The sequence below is a fragment of the Urocampus carinirostris genome, chromosome 6 (genome assembly GCF_059441175.1).
Source record: "Urocampus carinirostris isolate Australia breed hairy pipefish chromosome 6, RoL_Ucar_1.0, whole genome shotgun sequence".
In the NCBI taxonomy this organism is placed as follows: Eukaryota; Metazoa; Chordata; class Actinopteri; order Syngnathiformes; family Syngnathidae; genus Urocampus; species Urocampus carinirostris.
This window is the reverse complement of record NC_142354.1, coordinates 5,746,815-5,767,364: the sequence shown is the minus strand read 5'-3', so window position 1 is coordinate 5,767,364 and position 20,550 is coordinate 5,746,815. Positions and strand designations below refer to the sequence as shown.

General features: G+C 41.7%; 1 protein-coding gene across 1 annotated transcript; it reads left to right on the top strand.

Annotated features, from left to right (window-relative positions):
* The first annotated feature begins 1,288 nt into the window (after window positions 1-1,288).
* On the top strand, window positions 1,289-18,659 carry LOC148363632 (uncharacterized). Its single transcript, XM_088337591.1, has 5 exons — window positions 1,289-1,856; window positions 8,670-8,881; window positions 11,902-12,245; window positions 15,526-15,775; window positions 18,135-18,659. Exons 1-5 carry the CDS (start codon window positions 1,598-1,600, stop codon window positions 18,447-18,449), a joined length of 1,380 nt encoding a protein of 459 aa, XP_088193717.1. The 5' UTR covers window positions 1,289-1,597; the 3' UTR covers window positions 18,450-18,659.
* Window positions 18,660-20,550: the final 1,891 nt, after the last annotated feature.

Below are 20,550 nucleotides of genomic sequence, written 5' to 3'. Positions count from 1 at the left end.
TGGTGGAAACACTCAGTGAGACGTAGGAGGACTCCAGTCAGGAAGCACCCCACACTACAGGAGACCTCTCCGCATTTCCCGCACCCCTCGACCACAGAGTCCCATGTTACACAACCCTGTTTGGGTAAGCCGGCTCTGGATTAGGAGGGAAAACTTTAGCTGGGGACCAGGAGAAGATGGGCAGTGACTGGCCATCACTGCCAGCCCGCCAACTTGAGGGCGTTGTGGTTCAGGGTCGAAATGCCCAGTGATGGTTGGACACCACCTGATGACATCTTCTCCTAGTTGAAAGCTCTAGTCACTTTTGTTTTGGGTGACTGTTAAGAGTAGCACTATTTTCTGTATGTTACAATTACTAGAACAGCTTTTTTCCATCTTCGCAACATTGCTAAAATTCGTCCTATGCTGTCTCCGTCGGATGCGGAGATTATAATTCACGCGTTTGTTACTTCCCGTCTCAAATAATGTAATGCACTATTCTCCGGTCTCCTGAAGTCCAAAATCAAGGGTCTTCAGCGAGTATAAAATGCTGCAGCGAGGCTTTTAACTAATAAGGAAGTTTGATCACATTACCCCGATTTTAGCCAACCTGCATTGGGCTCCCTGTTAGCTTAAGATGTGATTTTAAGGTTCTGTTGGTAGTATAAAAAATCATGCATGGACTTATCTTTGCTCCCTCATATCTTTCAGATTTAATTTCCCCCTTTGTTCCGGTCCGGAGCCACCGCTCTGAAAATGCTAGTCTACTAGTGATCCCAAGAGCCAAGAAGAGATCCGTGGTTCAAAAGCGTTCTCCATTCGGGCCCCGGTGCTGTGGAATGCTCTTCCCCCTGAGATTCGATCTGCAACCTCAGTGGAAATGTTTAAATCTAAACTTAAAACACACTTCTATTCTATAGCATATGAATAACCGAAATTTTATGTTGACAATATCTGTGTATGATTTGCCCTCGTGTTTTGAGATCAGGGGATGGTTTCATAATAGTGTGATGTTTGCAATAATCTCTGGTCTGTGCAGCCCTTTGAGACTCTTTGTGATTAAGTGCTATTCAAATAAACATGACTTAACTTGACTTGTCCTAAAAATATATGGTGTAGCTCTTACTGGAGAAAAAAATCCAAGTATTTTGCTTTAATGGCCTTTTGAGTCAAAAAGATCCCGACCCCTGATATAGGTTGACAAGTATGCTTTCTGCTCGAAACTCAATACTGTAAGAATAAAGTTGAAAAAATAATAATAATAAGGTTGTAGTGCTGCTTACATCCATGTCGTGGCAGTAAAGACATTTAGAGACGCATGCAACCCCGGAAAAGAATATTTTGGTCACAGACCTTTTCCGTTTCCCTACATTTGTTATTGTTTTCAAATAGGTACTGCTGCCACTGCTAATTTACTCGTCAAGGCTTCAATTTGCAAACAATTATTTTTGTTCCATCCTGAGTGCATCTATAGAGTTGACGAGCAAAGGTGTTGAGCAGTTATTTGTGCGTTCTGCAGCGGGAGGGCTTCCACGTACTTTTTTGACATGTTAGTTCGTGGCTAAGTTATTGCCGCTAAGATACATTTCATGCAAACTCTCTGACAAGTCAGTTTGCAATGACGAGCGAGCACACCAAGAGCACCGCGGCGGCAAACGGAGAAGGCGAGACTTGCGTCCCTGCTCCTCAGTCTGAGTCCAACGAGCACGATTATGCTGACACCGACTTCGCCAACGTGTCCTTCGCCGTGCAGAATCTACCGTTCGCCGGAGAAGACAACAGTAAAAACGAGAAGGACGTGATAACACAACCTGTCGTTCATCGTGGCCGTCGGCAAACCAAATCTCTAGAAGACAAGACGTGCTGCTGCTGCAATGGTAGGACTTTGCACTAAGGCCAAACATGGACAATCACGATTGTAATCATTTAAGGCTAAATGTAGATGAGTGCGATTCTCGAAAAATAACTCCAAGCTATGACGAACTATCGAAAAACAGTGTAATGTGATTGCAGAATGGGCTAATCAAGCAAATATCCAAAGTCCGGCCCGGGGGCCAATTATGGCCCATGATCAAATGTTTACTAGCCTGTGGCCTCTGTCATAAAATTCATAACTTGTGGCCCACCAGTAAAGTTGACCCAAGTATAAAATGAAATTGTACCTGAAACACATTTTAAAAAAGCACATGTATATCACCAAAACCCCGCTCTCACCTCTCACAAAACCCCTGTCCTCCAGCAACTCCACTGGCTCCCCGTCAACCAAAGAATCACGCACAAAATATTTCTCAACATCTGCTAGGCCATTCATAACCAACTTCTCTGACCTCCTTCACATTGCCTCGACATCCCAAATTCCTCAGATCTTCCTCAGCTCCATTGGGGGCAGAGCTCTCGGCCCCCCAGCTCTGGAACTCGTTACCACCTGAATTCTTAAATTTCACCACCCTGTCCACATTCAAATCTGGACTCAAAGCCCACCCCTTCAAACTCGCCCATTTATAAATATCTGCTTCATATACCGCCCCCTTTTTTATTTTACTTTGTTTTTATTTGGTATGTATTACTTGCTTGTTTTGCGATTCGATTTGCAACCTCAGTGGAACTGTTTAAATCTAGGCGTCACAATTAAACATGACTTGACTTAATCAATTTCAAACAAACACCTGATAAATTAAGGTGTCCTTAAAAATGGTAACTGAACTGAACTTATATAGGGCTTTACCTGTCACGGAGGATGTCTAAAGCGCATTTCAATACACTTCACACTTTTAACCGTTCACTCACACACCGAAAGCGGAGTCAGCCATGCTAGGTGCCTACCATCATATCAGGGGTATTAGGGGTTCAGTGTCTTGCCCAAGGACACTGACATTTAAAAAAGTTGAAAGATTATTACGCTGTTGTAGTTTGTTTATTTTTTTATTATATTTCACGTCTCAACAAACATCACATCACAGAATGAACAAATCACCAACAAGAGACCTGGCCATATAATAACTTCTTCAATCAACCATATAAACAAATTTTCATATCTTACTTCATTATAACAATCTTTTTTTCAATCCATTAACCACATTATTGAATTACGATATCCAGAGTATTTTACAGTTTCTGAGAAATTATTCTTTTCTCATCATTCTCCCGACTCTCTAACCACAACATTGTGTCAAACCTATGACAAACACGTATCTTCTTTTGAAAATCCAAAAGTTTAAAGTGGCATTGCCCGTGCACCAAGAGTCAACCAGATCAGGTAAACGCCATTCCTATTAACAAGGCCCAACTGAGTTCAGAGAGCCTTTAACAAAACTTCCCACTGTGCTTATCTGCGTTTGTTTACCTTACTTTTAGCAGAGCTGTTCAGGCCGTGAAACCAGACGTGGGTAAAGTAGCCAAAATGTCACTCAAGTAAAAGTACTGTTACTTCAGTATAATATTACTGAAGTAGAAGTAAAAGTAATCACCCAAATACTTACTTGAGTAAAAGTAAAAAAGTACTCGGTGAAAAAAAATTACTCAAGTACAGAGTAACTGTAGCAACGTCGTATTTATTGATTTTTTTTTCCAACAACCAATAAGATCATGAAATTATCAAGATCCATCCAACCAACAAAAAAATGCATTTAATTTAAAAGTAGATTGAAATAATCAACGTACATCCAAGTGCTTTAATGAACAATACATTAAAAATAGTATAAATTAATCACACGTAGCACCAAGCAGCACATTTACAGCCCCAATATTCATCTTAACCATCTCTGCAAGCGGAACAACAAGCTAGCCTCATGAATTCAAACAAAGGAGACATTGCATATTGTAGTTGGTGTCCCCCACCCTTTTAAGGGCAACATTTGATGTGAGGCCAGGCGTGCTCCTCCTATTGTGTTTTCCTAGTGGTTATTGCTAAGCGACATATTGGATCTGGTTCATTCGTAAAAAAACAATTTCCTCCGCTGAAGTTGAATATGGTCATGTGACGAGGCTGCGACATTTGATTGGTCAAATAGCGCGTGGCAGAGTCTGCGTCAAAATAAAAGCGCCATAGCGGAGACAGACACATACTTACGTGGAGGGGATTTATTAAGTAAAGAAGTAACGACTTCAATGTTCCCTAATGTAGCAGAGTAAAAGTACAGACGCTCCCCTACTCACGAACAAGATTCTGGACAATTGTTCGTAAGTTGAATTTATTTGTAAGTTCCTTCAGTGCTATATTTTGTATGGAATGTATGTTTAAGGCTTGTGTAAGTATGTTTAAGTAACCTGTATTGTTTTGTACTGAAAAGTAAACATTTAATAAAATAATATGCTCTATAAAGACAAATATAGTGAAGTTTAACTTACTTGTGGAAGATGGGCTTTAAGAGTTAGGCTACCTTCTAGCTAGTGGTAGAAAGTGGCCAAAAAAAAAGCAATCCAACTGTTTTCTCAACCGCATCAAGCTTTCTTATTCCACTTTCATTTCAAATGAAACGATTTGCCTCTTCTTTACACTTTGCACCAACCATATCGAATATATTCACGGGATAATAAATAATAAAAACGTCAAAGTTCTTTGCGCGCTTGAGATACAGTACAGTATGTTTACACACAAACTGGGAAGAGGAAGCCGTATTTCTTCTTCGGGGTGGATGCTGGGTGAGCTCTCACAGCGCCAAACCCTGGTAGGGGCTAAATGAAGCACTACAGTACTGTCCTGTACTCGCAAAAAGGTGCACAATACAAAAGCTAACTTACTGCAATGACCAGATATTATTCGACATCCCCCAAAAATGTTTGTTTTTTCCGTTTTTCGTAACTCCAATGTTCGTAAAAAGGGGAAAGTATTTACCTTTTTTTCTTCACGAATGTACTCAATTAAAGTAATAGGGATTTAAAAGTACAACATTTTCCAAAACTTACTCAAGTAAATGTAACGGAGTAAATGTACTCTGTTACTACCCACCTCTGCATAGAACACATTTGAAGGAGGAATGGAAGTACAGTGGTTGCGGTGTAGAGTAACTTAAAATAACATGACAATGGTGAAAGAAGATCCCTATTTCAAGGATAGTCCAAATGCCTACCCTAAAAAAGATGAAAAAAAGAGTTTATTTGAGTGTGTCTAAGAAATGCACGTACTTTCAAGCGCAACACAAGGAACTTGACGAAGGCTGCAATGAAAACACGAAGCCAGGGGATGGCGGCCGCGAGTACAAAAAAAGTTTAAGATTCTGTACAGCTCCTTTGAGAAACTTTTCATTGGACTATTCTCATAAATTGGGCGACTCTCTCAGCACTACTTTTTAAATAGGTGGTCTTTATCTTATTTTTTCCGTTAAAGTCTTTATTACATCTAATCTGGTTGCAAAGAATGTTCAACAATGTTGATATCAAGGACAATAAAGACAATTCAATTCAATTATTGAAGTCACATCCTGTGCAAAATATTAAGACATTTTTAATCAGTTTTAATACAAAGCTTAAAGTCAGGGCTTGTGTAAAAAAAAAAAAAGCTACCTGTTGCTTGTTATGAACATGCTTACTTAATTATTTCAGTTAATTGGTTAAGATTTGGGTTAGGCAGTAAATCCATTTAATTAATGTGTCATTTTGAATGGACAGAATTGATTATTTGACAACTACATGTCTCTGTATGGGGTAGTTCAATGAGAAATGAGGACTTAAAAAAGCAAGGAAGAATACAAATTATGGAGACTGTTTTCCAAACGCACAATATTATGACTTTTTTTTTTTTTGGGTCCCAGTCTTGGAGGTGTTTGGGTACTTGTTGCAAGATGGTGGACAATGTATGTAATGTCGGCTCTCTTTAGTTGAGGCTTATATAAAATTAATGATAATTTTTAAACATCTCATCTCATCTCATTAGCCGTACCGCTTATCCTCATTAGGGTCGCGGGGGGGCTGGAGCGCATCCCAGCCATCTCCGGGCAGTGGGCAGGGGACACCCTCAACTGGTTGCCAGCCAATCGCAGGGCACACAGGGACAGACAACTCATTCGCTCATTCAAGCCTAGGGACAATTTGGACCGGCCAATTCACCTGAAATGCATGTCTTTGGAATGTGGGAGGAAACCGGAGTGGCCGGAGGAAACCCACGCAAGCACGGGGAGAACATACAAACTCCGCACAGGAAGAATTTTTAAACATATGAGTATAAAAATCACGTTTATATGATGGCTCATGTAGTTTGCTTATTATTTAACACAGCATTATTTTTTAAATGAATGAAGTGCTTTTTTTATTGCAGTCGCCAATTTATACACACTGTCCCTTTGAAGATAACAAATTAATGAATGGATTTGTCGCCCTGGTTTGTTGTAACTGATTTTTTGGAGCAATTAATTAAAGATGGTTGTAAAAAGCAACAGGTACCGTATTTTTATGACTAAATGGCTCACATAAAAGTCTTCGATTTTCTTCAAGTTGTTCAGTGCGCCCTTTCATTCAATGCACCCTATGTGCGTGTAAAGCGGACGTAATTGAGGATACCCTGAGACTGCTACAGGGGGAACCGGCCGTTCAAAGTAAGGCTGCCAGTGGCTTGGGAACGATTGATGACATATGGGGAGACCACAGTAGAAGGCAGCGCCGGGCAGTTTACACCACATTTTGCGAATGGATTGTAGACTCTTGTGCTTGGGTAATAAGGATTATCAGTAAAAAAAATCTGAGTACCAAACTCGGTTTTGTGCCAGTTCTTTTTAAAATGTTTGTTTTATCCATTTTTTTACTATGCCTGTGCCTATTGATGATTTAAAAAAAACGTTTGTACAGACGCGCCCCTTCTTACGATCATTCGACTAACGAAAAAAGGTAGATTCGAACATTTTTTCGGGATGTCAAAAAATACTCTGACATTGCTGTAAGTTAGAATTTGTTTTGTGCGCCTCATTCCGAGTACAGGACAGTACTGTAGTGCTTCTTTCCGCCGCTTCCAGTGTGTGGTGCTGTGAGAGGTCACCCTACATCCACCGACTTCGCCTTCCTGTCACAGTCTCAGTTTGTGTGTAAACACACTATACTGTGTCCCCAGCGCGCTAAGAACTTTGACATTTTTATTGTTTAATATCCAACCATTCAATATGGTTGGTGTGAAGTGTAAAGAAGAGGTAAGCTGTTTATTTTGAAATGAAGTGAAATAAGAACGCTTACACGGTTGAGAAAAGGGTTGGATCGCTTTTTTATCCAACCATTCAATATGGTTGGTGTGAAGTGTAAAGAAGAGGTAAGCTGTTTATTTTGAAATGAAGTGAAATAAGAAAGCTTACACGGTTGAGAAAAGGGTTGGATCGCTTTTTTTCGGCCACCCGGAAACCCATCTTTCACAAGTAGGTTGAACTTCACTCAAGTTATCTTTATAGAGCATATTGTTTTATCAAATGTTTATTTTTTAGTTCAAAACAACGCAGGTTACTTATACAAGCGTTAAACATACTTGTATAAACCATAAACATACAAAATATAGCACTGTAGCAACTTATGAACAAATTCAACATACGAACGATCGTCCGGAGCCTCGTTCGTAAGTAGGGTAGCGTCTGTAGTGTATTGCCTCTACGTGTAGTCAAAGATGCACACAGTTGCTGGTGAGGTCTGATCACCGATTCAATAAACAATTAACAATCGGTAAAAACACATTCCACAGGAGCGACTGTAAGCCGCAACTCATGCTCATTCATGCTACAAACAGCTGAACTTCCCCACCAGTTATTTCCCTCCTCCCCGACGTCACGTCTTCCTTAAAGGGTCCATGAGCAAACAAACAAAAGCAAAATACATTACAATACTTTGTAATCAATACTTGAATAAACCACAACCAAACTAAGTTTTGCCCCTGCTGTATTTTTAAATAGGCACACTTGTATGCTTGTCTGTGTTGTTGTAAGGCGGCTATAGTCCAGGACGCCCGCGCCAGTTTGTTATGTGTTGTCTTTCAACAAATCAGTACCTACAATAAAACACTCGAACAGGTCAGAATAAAATACTTCTCAAATCTTATTTCTGAAAATAAAAATAACCCCAAATTTTCTCCACCTTCAAACTTTTAACTAAAGCTGATTTTAAAAAGCCCCTACTGGAGCCGACAAATGCTCTTTGTGAGGACTTTGCGGACCACTTCAGAAGTAAAATAACTAAAATCAGGTCCACCCTTCTATCCAATCAGAATGTAAGATCCACAATAGCTGGACAATTGATTTTACCTAAGGAAGCACTGGAAGATTTTGCTTTAGTTGATGAATGGACTCTTGGTCGAGTTTTCTCCCAAGTCATCCCAACAACCTGCCTTTAAGATCCAATATTCCACATCTCTTTTAAGGACGTTTTATGGATTGTTCGAGGAAGAGGTTTTAAATATAGTGAACTGCTCTCTCCAGTCAGGTGCTGCCTTTAAAACGGCAGTGGTGAGGCCCCACATTTTTAATAATTACCGTCCCGTGTCCAACCTACGGTTTTTAAGCAGTTTTAGAAAAATGTTTTTTTTTTTTTTATTCGGCTGAAATCTTTTTCAGAAGAAGAGAGCACAATTTTTTTGCATAAAGTTGAATACAGAAATAAAAACAGCTACAGAGACTCCGCCTTTTGTCACAGTGCACCCTATGGTTGTGAAAATACGGTAGCTTTTTTTCACAATCTTTTTTAACATTCTGTCCGGTTTAAGTGTCTTTCCTTATTCTTGTCAATAGGTCAGTTTGAGCGTCAGGGCCGAGGTTTCAACCGGAGGGCCGTGTTCACCTTCACCACCCCGGAGGCTGCTCAGTGGGTCTTCCCTGACGCCGGCGCCATCAGCAAAAAGTCTTTTGTGTGCGAAACCTGCGCGCAGGTCATCCGGACCAGATGCTTGCGCAAGAATAGTGGCAAAAGGGCCGTGTGGCACAAACCTGCCAAGGCAAAACAGGTGAGGCCACAAAACCACTCTTACCTAGTGTTGCATTTGAATATAATAACTTATGAATGAGGCTGGGGTCATGTTTTAAGCCAGGAGATGGCGGCAGAGAAGAGCTAAATTTCAAGTTCTGGACACCACCTTTAAGCAGTGTTGGGGGGGTTACTTTAAAAATGTAATACAATACAATTACTAGTTGCCTGTTGAGAATTTCAATCAAAAATGTGATACGAATACTATAATATTGAAGTTACGTAACTGGATTACTTTGATTACTTTTGGATTACTTCAATACCAAATACGCTGATAAAAGACAAAAACAATACAAATGAAATTACAAAATTGTAATTAAGACAAATGAACAATGTAAGCTTGAAAAGGAATTGGAGGAAACCAAGGTAAAGTAGTTGCTTTTAGTCCTACAAAAAAGTGCCAACATTTTAACCAGGTAGTATAATTTATTAATGCCCCAATGTGCAATACTTGACCACAAAATGGTGCTGCGTTGTCTGTTACAAGCAAGGGCCAGTGATACATTGCAGACCGCGGCAGCAGGATGCCGGAAGAACATTGCACCGAAATAAGTGGGGATTCCGCAGTGTAAAAGAAATTTTAAAAAATCTTGACTTAGGACGTTTTATAAAAGTAGCCATCGGTATGATAGTTCATGTATTTTGGCCCTGTATTCAAATCTGAGTTTTTTTTTAACTGGTTTAAAGTTTTTTTTGTACCATTAGGAGGCACTAAATACTACACACTGTCACCTGAAAGAAGAAAATAACATTTGCTTTTTTCACATGCCAGACAAAATATGTTAGCAGCCTCACGAAAGTTCCTTAAAGTGATCGTTTGTGCAGAGCATTTTTCAGATCCTAGCTCAAATGCTCTATAGCAGAAGTCGGCAACCTATGGCACGCGTGCCAGCAGTGGCACACGAGAGGCTAACCAGTGGCACGGGAGTGCACGGCAAAGTAATAATGACTTTTTAAAAATGCACATTTTTACCTGAAATTTAGACATTTTCATTGCGCTCTTTCATTGTTCAGCGGCTCTACGGAAAGCGTGTGTCTGCGTGGTGCCTCGCAGAGGAGGAGAGATCTGTGTTTTAAACCCTCCCACAGAAACACCGGGGCGCGATAAATGAATGAATCACGACAGCCAAATAATGACGGCTCCTCGAGCGAAAACATCTCGTTCTTTCCAGCCAACGTGGACAGACGACTGGGGCTTTGTGCAAAAAATTGCCGTGCTGTTTGTGCATTATGCCTCGAGAGCGTTGTACCTCGTACGTCAAGTGTTACACGTCATTACGAGACGAAAAATGAACATGAATTCAAGGACGAGTCTGAAAAGGCGGATACATTAAAACGCGCTGCGTCCAGGTACGGTGTCGTGTCTAAATCCGACTCCCCTGCAAAATCCTCCCCTCTCGCATGAACGTGAATTCTGCTGCGCTTCCGACAAAAGCGATCCCATTCTATATAATAAGTTTATTAAAACAATAAAGCGAGCTAATTAAAACAATTAAGCGATCGTAGTCTATAAAATGCGTTTATTAAAACAATAAAGCGCAATCGTATTCTACAAAATGCGTTTAACGCGGAAGAAAAAGTCACCAGCACCGGAGACGAATCAATGTACGCTATGATATCCACGATAGCAACTAATTGTACACAATAGCCTTTATTTGATGTGCTATAATAGCCATATGTAATGTATTTTATTGTGAATGAAACCCTGGTTGCATTGGATCCCGCGGTGTAAACAATTGGTTAGGTGTTTGACAAATCTAGTTAGTTTTATTACTATTATTATTATTATTATTATTATTATTAATAGTAATATTATGAGAAACGTTCTGAAGCTCTTCAAAATCACTGTGCTGACATATTTATGTCACAGAAGGTTACCCCAGAAGTCACAAGTCAATATCTCAAACAGGGTCCATTTAGGTCAGATTTTGGCAGGTAAAATGTCTGCCAAAATCCCCCCCCCTGCCAACTCCTGAATAAAAAGTCCTAATGTGTGTGTGTGTTTCAAGTTTTGATAGTTTCTGAAATAAGATTTTATTGATGAATGGTATGGTAGCTGTTCATATTACTTCTTTTTTGATTATAGTTCATTGTTGATGAAGAATGGTTGAAGTCATGGATGTCTACAGGCCTTTCTGCATGTTGCTCACATTCGTTTTTTAGTTTGTTGATAAACAAGAATAGTGGAAGATAAAATTGTTCAGTTATACGATTTCAATGTATATCCATGTTGTATATTTGGACTGGTGTAAAATTACAGCTCTGTTGGATGTAAAAAAATTATTGTGCGGGTCATTAATCTTGGTGTGGCACACTGATTTACAAGGAAATTTGAAAGTGGCACTCCACACCAAAAAGGTTGCTGACCCCTGCTCTATAGGATTGAGGTCTGGACTTTCTAACACCTTTAAACTGTTAGTTTAAGACTATAACACTGTAGATTTTGCTTTATGCTTAGAGTCGTTTTCTTAGAAGGGGAACCTGCACCCAGTTCTCAGGTCTCTTGCAGACTCCAACAGATTTACTGCCAGAATTGCTCTGTGTTTGCTCCGTCCAGCTACTGATCAACTCCAACGATCTTCCCAGTCGCTGCTGAAAAAAAGCAACCCCAGAGAATGATGCTGCAACCACTATGTTTGACATTGATGATGGTGTTTTCAGGGTGATGTGTAGCGTTACTCTTACGCCAAACGTTGCACTTTGCATTCAGCCCAAAATGTTCCATTTTGGTCTCATCTGACCGGAGGACCTTGTTCCACATGTAATTTCTGTCTTCCATGTGGATTTTTTGCAAACATTAAACATTTTTCCATACACAATATACACAATATACAATACTTTTTTTATTACTTGTATGTGTGTGGTGCCTGATGCAAATTGCTGAAACGCAGTGCCGGTCAACAGACCTCAATATTTTGTTGTGTTGTACAGTTTTCAGGAATATTTTTTTAATCACCTGTTTAACCACTGACTCATTTTCATGCCTGCTTGTGGGTGCAGGAGAGCGAGCACCACCGGAAGAAGGGCCAGCGCATGGGCAAGAAAAGCCGAGCGGCGTTGCTGGTGAGCAAGTCATGCTACCGCTCGGCCTTTCGCATGCTTTGGTCGGCCAAAGGTGCCAGAAAGCCAATGCTGGACTTCCTGAGCCGGGAACTGCGCGAAGAGATGAAAGTGCTGTCGCGCCATGGCGACAGCCCTTTCCATCAAAAAGTGTCCAGCAAGAAGCTGCTTTCTTTTTTCCCGTGGGCACGATGCCTCAGTTGGGCGCAGGAGCATGCGCCGCTTGTCACCACCTGCCTGCGATCCCTCTTTCCAACCGTCAACGCCCTGGTGAAGAGCAGGCAGTAAGTGCGCACATTCACCATACAGTAGAAGTTAGACCTAAGGCTTGAGCCCAGCCAAAACCTGGCTCAAAATGTCGATCATTACATTCGGGTTCAGGCTTCTCTCTTGCTGAAAATAAATATCCACCCGTCATTGTTTTGTGTTTTCCTTTCATGGTGGAGGATCCGCGCAGCATGCAAGCTCGGCGGCGCTTACCCTCGGCGGCACAATCGGACAAAACAAAGCGGGCGCGTCGTGGGTGGACAGAGTTAGCTAAAATCTATCTTCCTCTTTCTCAGTCCTCGCAAATAAAATATGAAAATACAGCTTTGCTTTGGACTCGGTCCCTCAGATCAAGTTAATTGGTCGGGATGGGGCTGGTTTCAATCTTTTGTACTAGCAAGCCGGGTCCGGTTGGATTTCTTTAGGCCCGATCTCAACTTTACCATAGAGTAATCCCTAGTTTTTCACAAGGACCATAAGGACCTGCAATAGTCAAGATCTGCAAAGCAAAATCCTTTGACTAATATTAAATCAAATATTCTATTACAGTAGTTCTCAATGTTTTTCTGTACCACAGACTGGTTTAATGTCTGACATTAGTCTCGCAGCCTAGCCCAATCATAAAACTAGTTATAATCATAATAAAAACTAGACAACTCTGCGAAAATTTGGACAGTTGGGGCTAGGCTATGGCATGTAGTCATTAGCATCTACTCGTTAGCATCTACTTGTTAGCATTGACTTGATTGTTTGTAGTCATTAGCACCTTTTCGGCTACATGTAGTTGTGAGCATGATGCTATTAGCATTTACTCTTAGCATCGACTCATTAGCAGGTAGTCGTGTACGAAATTGATCAGTAAACTGTGTCATCGTAAGGGATTACTGTACAGTAATTCCTCCTTTTTCGCTGGGGTTGGAGCCCAAGAAAGTCACACGATAGTCAAAACCTGCAAAGTAGAAATATTCATTTGTTTATTAGATACAATATACGACTGTAACAAACTAACAACTATAGATCCATCACGAGGGGAATTCCAGGATGTTGTAAAGAAAGTACGGTCATCATCTGTGCCAGGACCCAGTCCCATACCTTACAAGGTGTACAAGAGATGTCCAATGCTCATACTCAGGCTAAACTGCTGACGAGAATTTGGATAAAGGGCATCATTCCAAAATCTTGGAAGAGAGCTGATGGGTAATACTAATATACTCCTTTGATATAAACCAATTCCAAGCAATTTCTTTCCTAAGTGTTGAATGTAAGATTTTCTCACTCCTAGTGCAGAGGTTGACTATGTATGTGGTGAAAAACATCGATCCAGAAGGGCGAGTCCCCTGGATGTCTAGAGCACACAAGCGTCATCAACAAATTGATCCGTGAGGCCAAGAAGAGCGGAGGAGACGTAACAGTCTGGCTTGACTTGGCCAATGCTTATGGGTCAATTCCACATGCTCTCATCAACACTGCTATGGAGCACTACCATCTCCCACAGCACATCAGGGGAATGATCGCTTCCTACTTTAGTGGATTCTAGTTATGGTTCCAAACCACCCAGTTTACCACTCAAGGGCAAGACTTGGAGAAGGGGATTGTAACTGGTTGGATCTCCCCTGTCCCGTTTGTTAATGCCATGAATCTACTCATCTCTGCCGCGGTGAAGGAGACCATAGGCCTGATAATGAGGTTTGGCATTACCTGACCTCTGTTGAGATGCTTCATAGATAACCTCACCGTTACAGCAGGAACCCATGTGCAAGCAAGATGGATCCTGAAGGCACTCTACGAGGTAGCAAACTTGGCCTTGGATGAAATACAAGCATAATAAGTCAAGCAGCATGTTGATGAAGAGTTGCAAGGTCACAAGCGGGTTCCAACTCGGAATCCCGGGGGAGAACATACCATCAATCTAAGAGAATCCAGTAAAATGCCTGGGAAAGTGGTACGATTCATCTTTGGGGTAGAGAGGCAGTGTTCCTGAACTGAGGAGCATGCTGATGAGTGCCTTAAAAAGAAAGGAGATCAGGCCTACGATGCAGGTTCAAGGCCTTGTTGTTCCAGCACAGTCCCCTATCAGGACTCCTGTGGCTGCTAACAATCTATGAAATTCCTATGACGGCGGTTGATGGAATTGAGACGAGGTTAAATAAACATCTGCAAGTGGCTTGGGATTCCACCAAGTTTCCCGTTACTAGGGATCAACATCACGTCGGGACAGCTGCAATTTCGGTAGTCGGAAGAGTTCAAATTGGCAAAGTGTCGGGCTGTCATGATGCTCAAAGATTCCAGCGACGAGATGGTTAAAGAGGTTGGCGTCATCACAGGATCTCTGCGTAAATGGGCAGCAGACAGCCAAGTACAACAGGCAAAAGGCGGGCTGAGGTTGAAAGATGTAATAAATGCATGCTTAGGGCATCAGGGACTAGGGTCCAACCATTTGTAGCAATGGACAAAAGCTGATGCAAGGCAGAAAAGAGACATGGTCCAGAATGAGGTCCGCCAGTTGCAGGAGGAGGGCCTTCCAAAGCCACCTAGCCAGATCCTTGAACGTTGTAACCTGTCCAGATCTTTTTTTTTTGCTCCGTTCAGTGTACGACACCCTTCCAATGCCAACCAACCTCTACCGGTAGTTATTGAGAGCAGACCCACACTGCAGGCTTTGTGGAGGGAGAGGGACACTGGCACATATTCTGGCAGAATGCCAGACTGGTCTTAGCCAAGGCAGAAACCGCTGGCAAGACAAGGTCCTCAGTGCACTGGCTTACATCTTGGAGCAGGAAACGTGAAAGAGGCACCAACTTACACCTAGTTAAACGCATTTAAGAAGACCAAGAAAAGCCTCTTGAAAACAGCCCCTGTATGGCAGATGATGGTAGACCGGGGAAGAAAATTACACATTCCCCACGTAGTCCAAACTTCCCTGAGGCCAGACATAGTGATTTGGTCAGCCGCTACAAGAGTAGCTGTCGCAATGCCTTACATTATGTTTTGGTAAACACATTGACTTGTGCACCTGCCCGGCTGTCAGTCAATCACAGTCACTCACACAGACACGTCCACTTACGCGCGCACACACACACACACACACACGCGCGCAGGCCTCTGCGACCTGCTCTCGGGATAGCATTTGCTGTTGGTTGTCTGCTGCAGAACACAATGTACAATTAAAATCCAGGTAGTATTGAAACCACGAAAAGTAAACCGCAATACTCTGAAGGATTACTGTAGAGCAAAATTCAAATGACCAAAGTGAAGGCCAAAACTAACAGTTTATTTTCTTCCCGTGTGTGCATGCAGCCAACTGTCAGCGTCTGAGGCGGAGCTTCAGGTTCTTCGTCGCAGCGTCCTGACGCTTGCAGTCCCGTTGTTCACCAGGAACGTTTGGACCAACAATTTCTTGCAAGCAGCGCTGGGGGCCAAACTGCGTTTACAGGGCTGTTCTGGACCCGCCTTGGACACCCTCAATAGTTTGGGTCTGTGCCAGAACAAGGACACAGTGCGCCTCCGCCTGCATCGGCTGCGCAGCGGACCTAGCCACAATAATGCGGTAAGTGGCATTGTTTGGCAAAATGTCAAAGTACTGTATTTTCCGCACTTAGTGCGCAACAGACTACAAGGAGCATAAAAAAGAGATTACAGTAAGAGCTATCGTTTTTATTCATGTGGAACTTTTTGGCTTTTTTTACACTTACTGCATATATCAGTGTAATGATTAATCCAGGGGTGTCCAAACTTTTCAGAAAGCATGCCAGATTTGGTAAGTTGTAAATGTGTGAGGGCTGACTATTCAGCCTGGAATTCTTTGAACGATCTTTAATTATAAATTGACCCCATTTCAAAGGTTTGCAGTTCTTGACGGTCTGTTTCGTGACCTCGTAGCTCGCGTTTGTAGCATTTTCATTTGACTCGTGGGGACTCGTAAAAAAGCGCTGCTGTGCCGTTAAAACTGCTTCCAGTTGCCCCGCCATTTCACAGTGTTCGTTTCCAGTTAGCCTTTTTGAAGTCAGCATGTTTCGTCTGGCAGTGCCTCCTGATATCATTTTCTCCGAAAACAACTACAGTCTTGACAAATTAGGCAGATGCTCTTGTTTTGGATTTCGGTGAGAAAATACTCAAATTTCCACATTTCCACTTGGCCATCACACTCAGCTTTCCTTTTTTTTAATTTACATTGGCAATGTCAAAAACGGGGTGGACTAAGATTTGATCATGGGCCGTAACTGGCACCCTTGAACTAAATATTGACATTTTAGGTCCGACCCAAACCGAATTTCAGGTCAGGTTAGGTTTTAGGTTTAAGATCTTACCTCTAACCCAAGGTTTAAACTTACCTCGAGATGACATCCTTACCGACTGAGAGTATTCAACTGTAATAAATAAGAACTATAGATCTACAAATAAAAACACAGAACACATAATTGCTTTTGAATGAATGGTCTTTATTGTCATTTTACAAAAGTCAGACAAAATTGGAGGGGTTCTCCCTTCAGTGCACAAAAGCGATTTTTGAGAGCGACTGGCTAGCTGCACGCTAGCATCGGGTAGTCTTGACTTCAGCCAGGTCTCTGTAATAATTAAAATACCAGAATCGCGAATATAGCGGTTTCCCATGAGATGTAGCTCCAAGTCATCCGTTTTATGGGTAATGGATCTGGTATTGGTGAGATACAGGCTCAGCATGGATGGCTTAAGGAGAGTTGTGAAGGCAAAAATGACATTCTGATGTCTCGCTGCTTGTTCTTTTCCTGGACCTGATCAAGTATTCGGACTTTAAAAATAAAAAATAAAGCTAGAGAGAAGCAATGCAGTTGAGGACATTTATTACAAAGTTTTAAAATAAAGATAAAACAGAGTGCACTGTGGTCCAATCAATGGGAAGTGCGTCTCCCACCAAGAAAGGCTTGCCTTCCCCTGAAAGGCATCAAAATTTGTTTCAGTCCCTCTTCATAGGAGAAAGGCGTGGATTATGCAAAATGTAAGAATGTAACTCGAAGCTCTCCTGTAAACTAACAAGATAAAGAAATGATCCCAATGAACAAGATACTGCGATTTTGAGGTTTGTTTTATAAGGCTGACAACCGTTTCTGGGATAAGAAGGATATAGCTAGTAAATACTTTACTATAATGTGGACAAACACTGTGCATCATCAAAGAAATGATGTAATGATCATACAATAAACTATAGTTGGAAAACTCATGTGGTGACAACATACTCAGTGAACTATTTTAACAGTTGTTAGCCTAGCTGTAACAGTACATCAGACCCACATCCTAGCTATTGGGTTCTCTCCTGACGCCGCCCCTCTCACTTCCCAACCCGATAAAAATCTGCGGAGTACCCGCTGGTGATCACTATTTCTCTGCGCTCTTATGACTTTCCTCAGAGACCTATTTTATTGATTTTTTTTTTAACGTGACGAGCCGCTAATGGTTGTCTGGCGCCATGCTGCGTAGTTTGTTTTGTTTCCCACTTGTGCGCCCAACCCGCTGTTTGAGTGACGGTATACACCAGCTTATCAGCCGCGCACACAAAAAGTCTTGCCCACCCAACAAACAAAGCCCTCCCTAAGCAGCCCCGTGATAGCATTTGCTGTGGGCTGTCTGGTCAGAACACAATACATTGATATCAATGACAATAAAGACAATTCAATTCACAATCTGTAAAGCAGTGAAGTAGCGAGGGATCTCTGATTAGCTCTCTGCCAATAAACAGACCCTTTCCTGGTCACTGTGTTCAAGCCAGCGGTAGCCTCATGTGTTTCTCCCTCATCAGCATTAGAGAGACAATTTTCAACAACAAATACAATCGTGGAACTTTACAAAATGAAAAGTAGTACATATATAGTAAATAAGGTACAAAACATTTCAAAAAAGGTCAGCTATTTAAACAATTTGTTTTATGCTAGAACGGAGGAGAGGGTCAAGATCACATGATCGACGTGGAGGAAGATGACATCGAGGAAGACGAAGATGTTGAAGAAGAAGAGGAGGAGGAGGAAGATGATGACGAAGAAGAAGAGGAAGAGCAGGAGCTAGTGCAAGAAGAACTGGAAAAGAGGAGGAGGAAGAATAAAAAGAGGAAACTAGAACACAAGGGAGAGGAAGACGAGGATGAAGAAGATGAAGATGAAGAGGAGAGAAAGCGTAAGGTGGTGGTGGTGCGTCTCGGCTTGCTCAAGGGACACTCGGAAGTAGGACGAGCGGACCTGTCAGCCCCATGAGAGTTCCTGGATGAAAAGATTCCAGGAAAAGATGGCAAAAAATCATGACGTGGTGAAGACTTGCAAGCTTTGCATGTATTTTTGAGGTATTAGCAGAGTAAAGCTTTGACTTTCATCATAAGAACAAAAAGGAACTGGTCATGGTGGATTTCTGAACATGATTCACAAACTTTGTAAATAGCAAAAATAAAACGTATTTCAACAAACATACTTTTTGAATTTAGTTTATTTTTGTGTGTCTGAGATTCTTAGGGTTTGGCATTTTACCTGCCAAAATCTGACTACCCTGCTTAAATGGACCCTGTTTGAGATATTGACTTGTGACTTCTAGGGTGACCTGGGACATAAATATGTCAGCACAGTGGTTTTGGGGTTATTCGGAATTTTTATTCAAGAGTTAGCAGGGTGGAGGTATTTTGGCAGGCGTTTTACCTTTTGAAGGGGAGGGTTGGACACAGCGCTTTTTAATGTATCCGCCTTTTCAGACTCGTCCTTGAATATTTCGCCTCGTAGTGACGTTTATCACTTGACGTGTGAGGTACAACGCTCTCGAGGCATAATGCACAAACAGCACGGTCATTTTTTACACAAAGCCCCAGTCGTCTGTCCACGCTGGCTGGAAAGAACGAGATGTTTTCGCTCGAGGAGCCGTCATGATTTGGCTGTCGTGATTCGTTCATTCATCGTGCCCTGGTGTTTACAATCCATAACTACCGGTTACTACGGCTCACTTGCGTCCATCATGGTGTCGTCACGTGGGGGTCAATACAAACTCAACACTGCTCTCTAGTGGCCGAAAGAAGCATTTGGTTTCCATTAATTAGAAAAAAAAATCATAACTTTTTGATTGAAATGACCTACTCTCATCTTTTTCTGACAAACATTTTCAGTTTGTTCCGGATACCGAAAAGGCAGGTTTTCAAAATAAAGAATTTAACGGTTCTTTCAAATGGTCTCAAAATTGCAGCCCATGGGAAAATTTCAGCCTGCGGGATGATAGTTTAAGGCCCCCACCTAAATATAAAGTTAGAAAAGGACAGTGTTCATTTTTAAGCACCTCTTGGTGGTAAAAAAAAAAAAAAAAAAAAAAAAAAAAATTTAAAAAAAACTCATACATACATAAAAAATGATGTAAACGTGCTTGTTTTAAAGTACTCGTAGGCTGAGAAATTGACATTTATGTGACTTAACATGGGACTAACCTAGACAGACCCCACATAAATGTCCAACATCTACTATAAATGAATTTGATTCATCATGGATTGAGTTCCTCATTCTGATTGCCTAAGCATTCCCTAAGAGAGTATTTGTAATAAAAATGTTCACATGTATAATACAGTACTTTTTTTTAAAGTAATTGTTGTGCATGCAAGAGTTCGTCATTTGACTTCAATGCATGCAAGAGTATTTAAGTATGGAGTGAAAGAAAGTTTGTACTTCACTGATTTTGCTTATCACAGGTTCTCTTTGGGGGCAGCACGGCGGCGCAGTGGTTAGCGCGTGTGCGGCACAGTTCTAAGGTCTTGGGAACCTCCTGTGTGGGTTCAAATCAAGCTACCAGACTTCCTGTGCGGAGTTTGTATGTTATCCCCGTGCTTGTGTGGGTTTCCTCCGGGCACTCCGGTTTCCTCCCACATTCCAAATACAGGGATCAGAATGGAGATTTTCATTTTCAGCTGAAATAGCCAGCGTCCAGGAATAAACCAGGGCGGAGCCCCCTCCCCCCCCAAAAAAACCTGGGTTTTAGGCAATTTACTTGTCCAAAACCATGCTTATATTTATCATTTAAGTAACATTTTTAGAAGATTAAAATCATTTGCCCACATAACTGATTTTTTTGTAAATACTGCAAGTTCAAATGCAGTTCAGTCCCTGCAGCTTGTGCGACAATGCGGCCAATTTTTCTAACGGCCGCCAGGGTGCGCCAGAGCAATAAAGGAAAGAGTGAGACAGTCGGATTTTGAATTTGTTTGCTACGCAAGAGAAAAAGTGAAAAAGTCGGAATGCCTTTGGGGTTCAAAAACAGCGGAAATCCGCGGATCCGCGGAAAATTCTGATCCCTGCAAATACATGCATTTCAGGTGGATTGGCCGGTCCAAAT

Bases quoted from the DNA above. Each gene is read 5' to 3' on its own strand.
- LOC148363632 (XM_088337591.1), top strand. From the start codon at position 1,598: ATGACGAGCGAGCACACCAAGAGCACCGCGGCGGCAAACGGAGAAGGC. The intron at 1,857-8,669 runs GTAGGACTTTGC...TCTTGTCAATAG, and splicing joins GACGTGCTGCTGCTGCAATG to GTCAGTTTGAGCGTCAGGGC. The intron at 8,882-11,901 runs GTGAGGCCACAA...TTGTGGGTGCAG, and splicing joins AACCTGCCAAGGCAAAACAG to GAGAGCGAGCACCACCGGAA.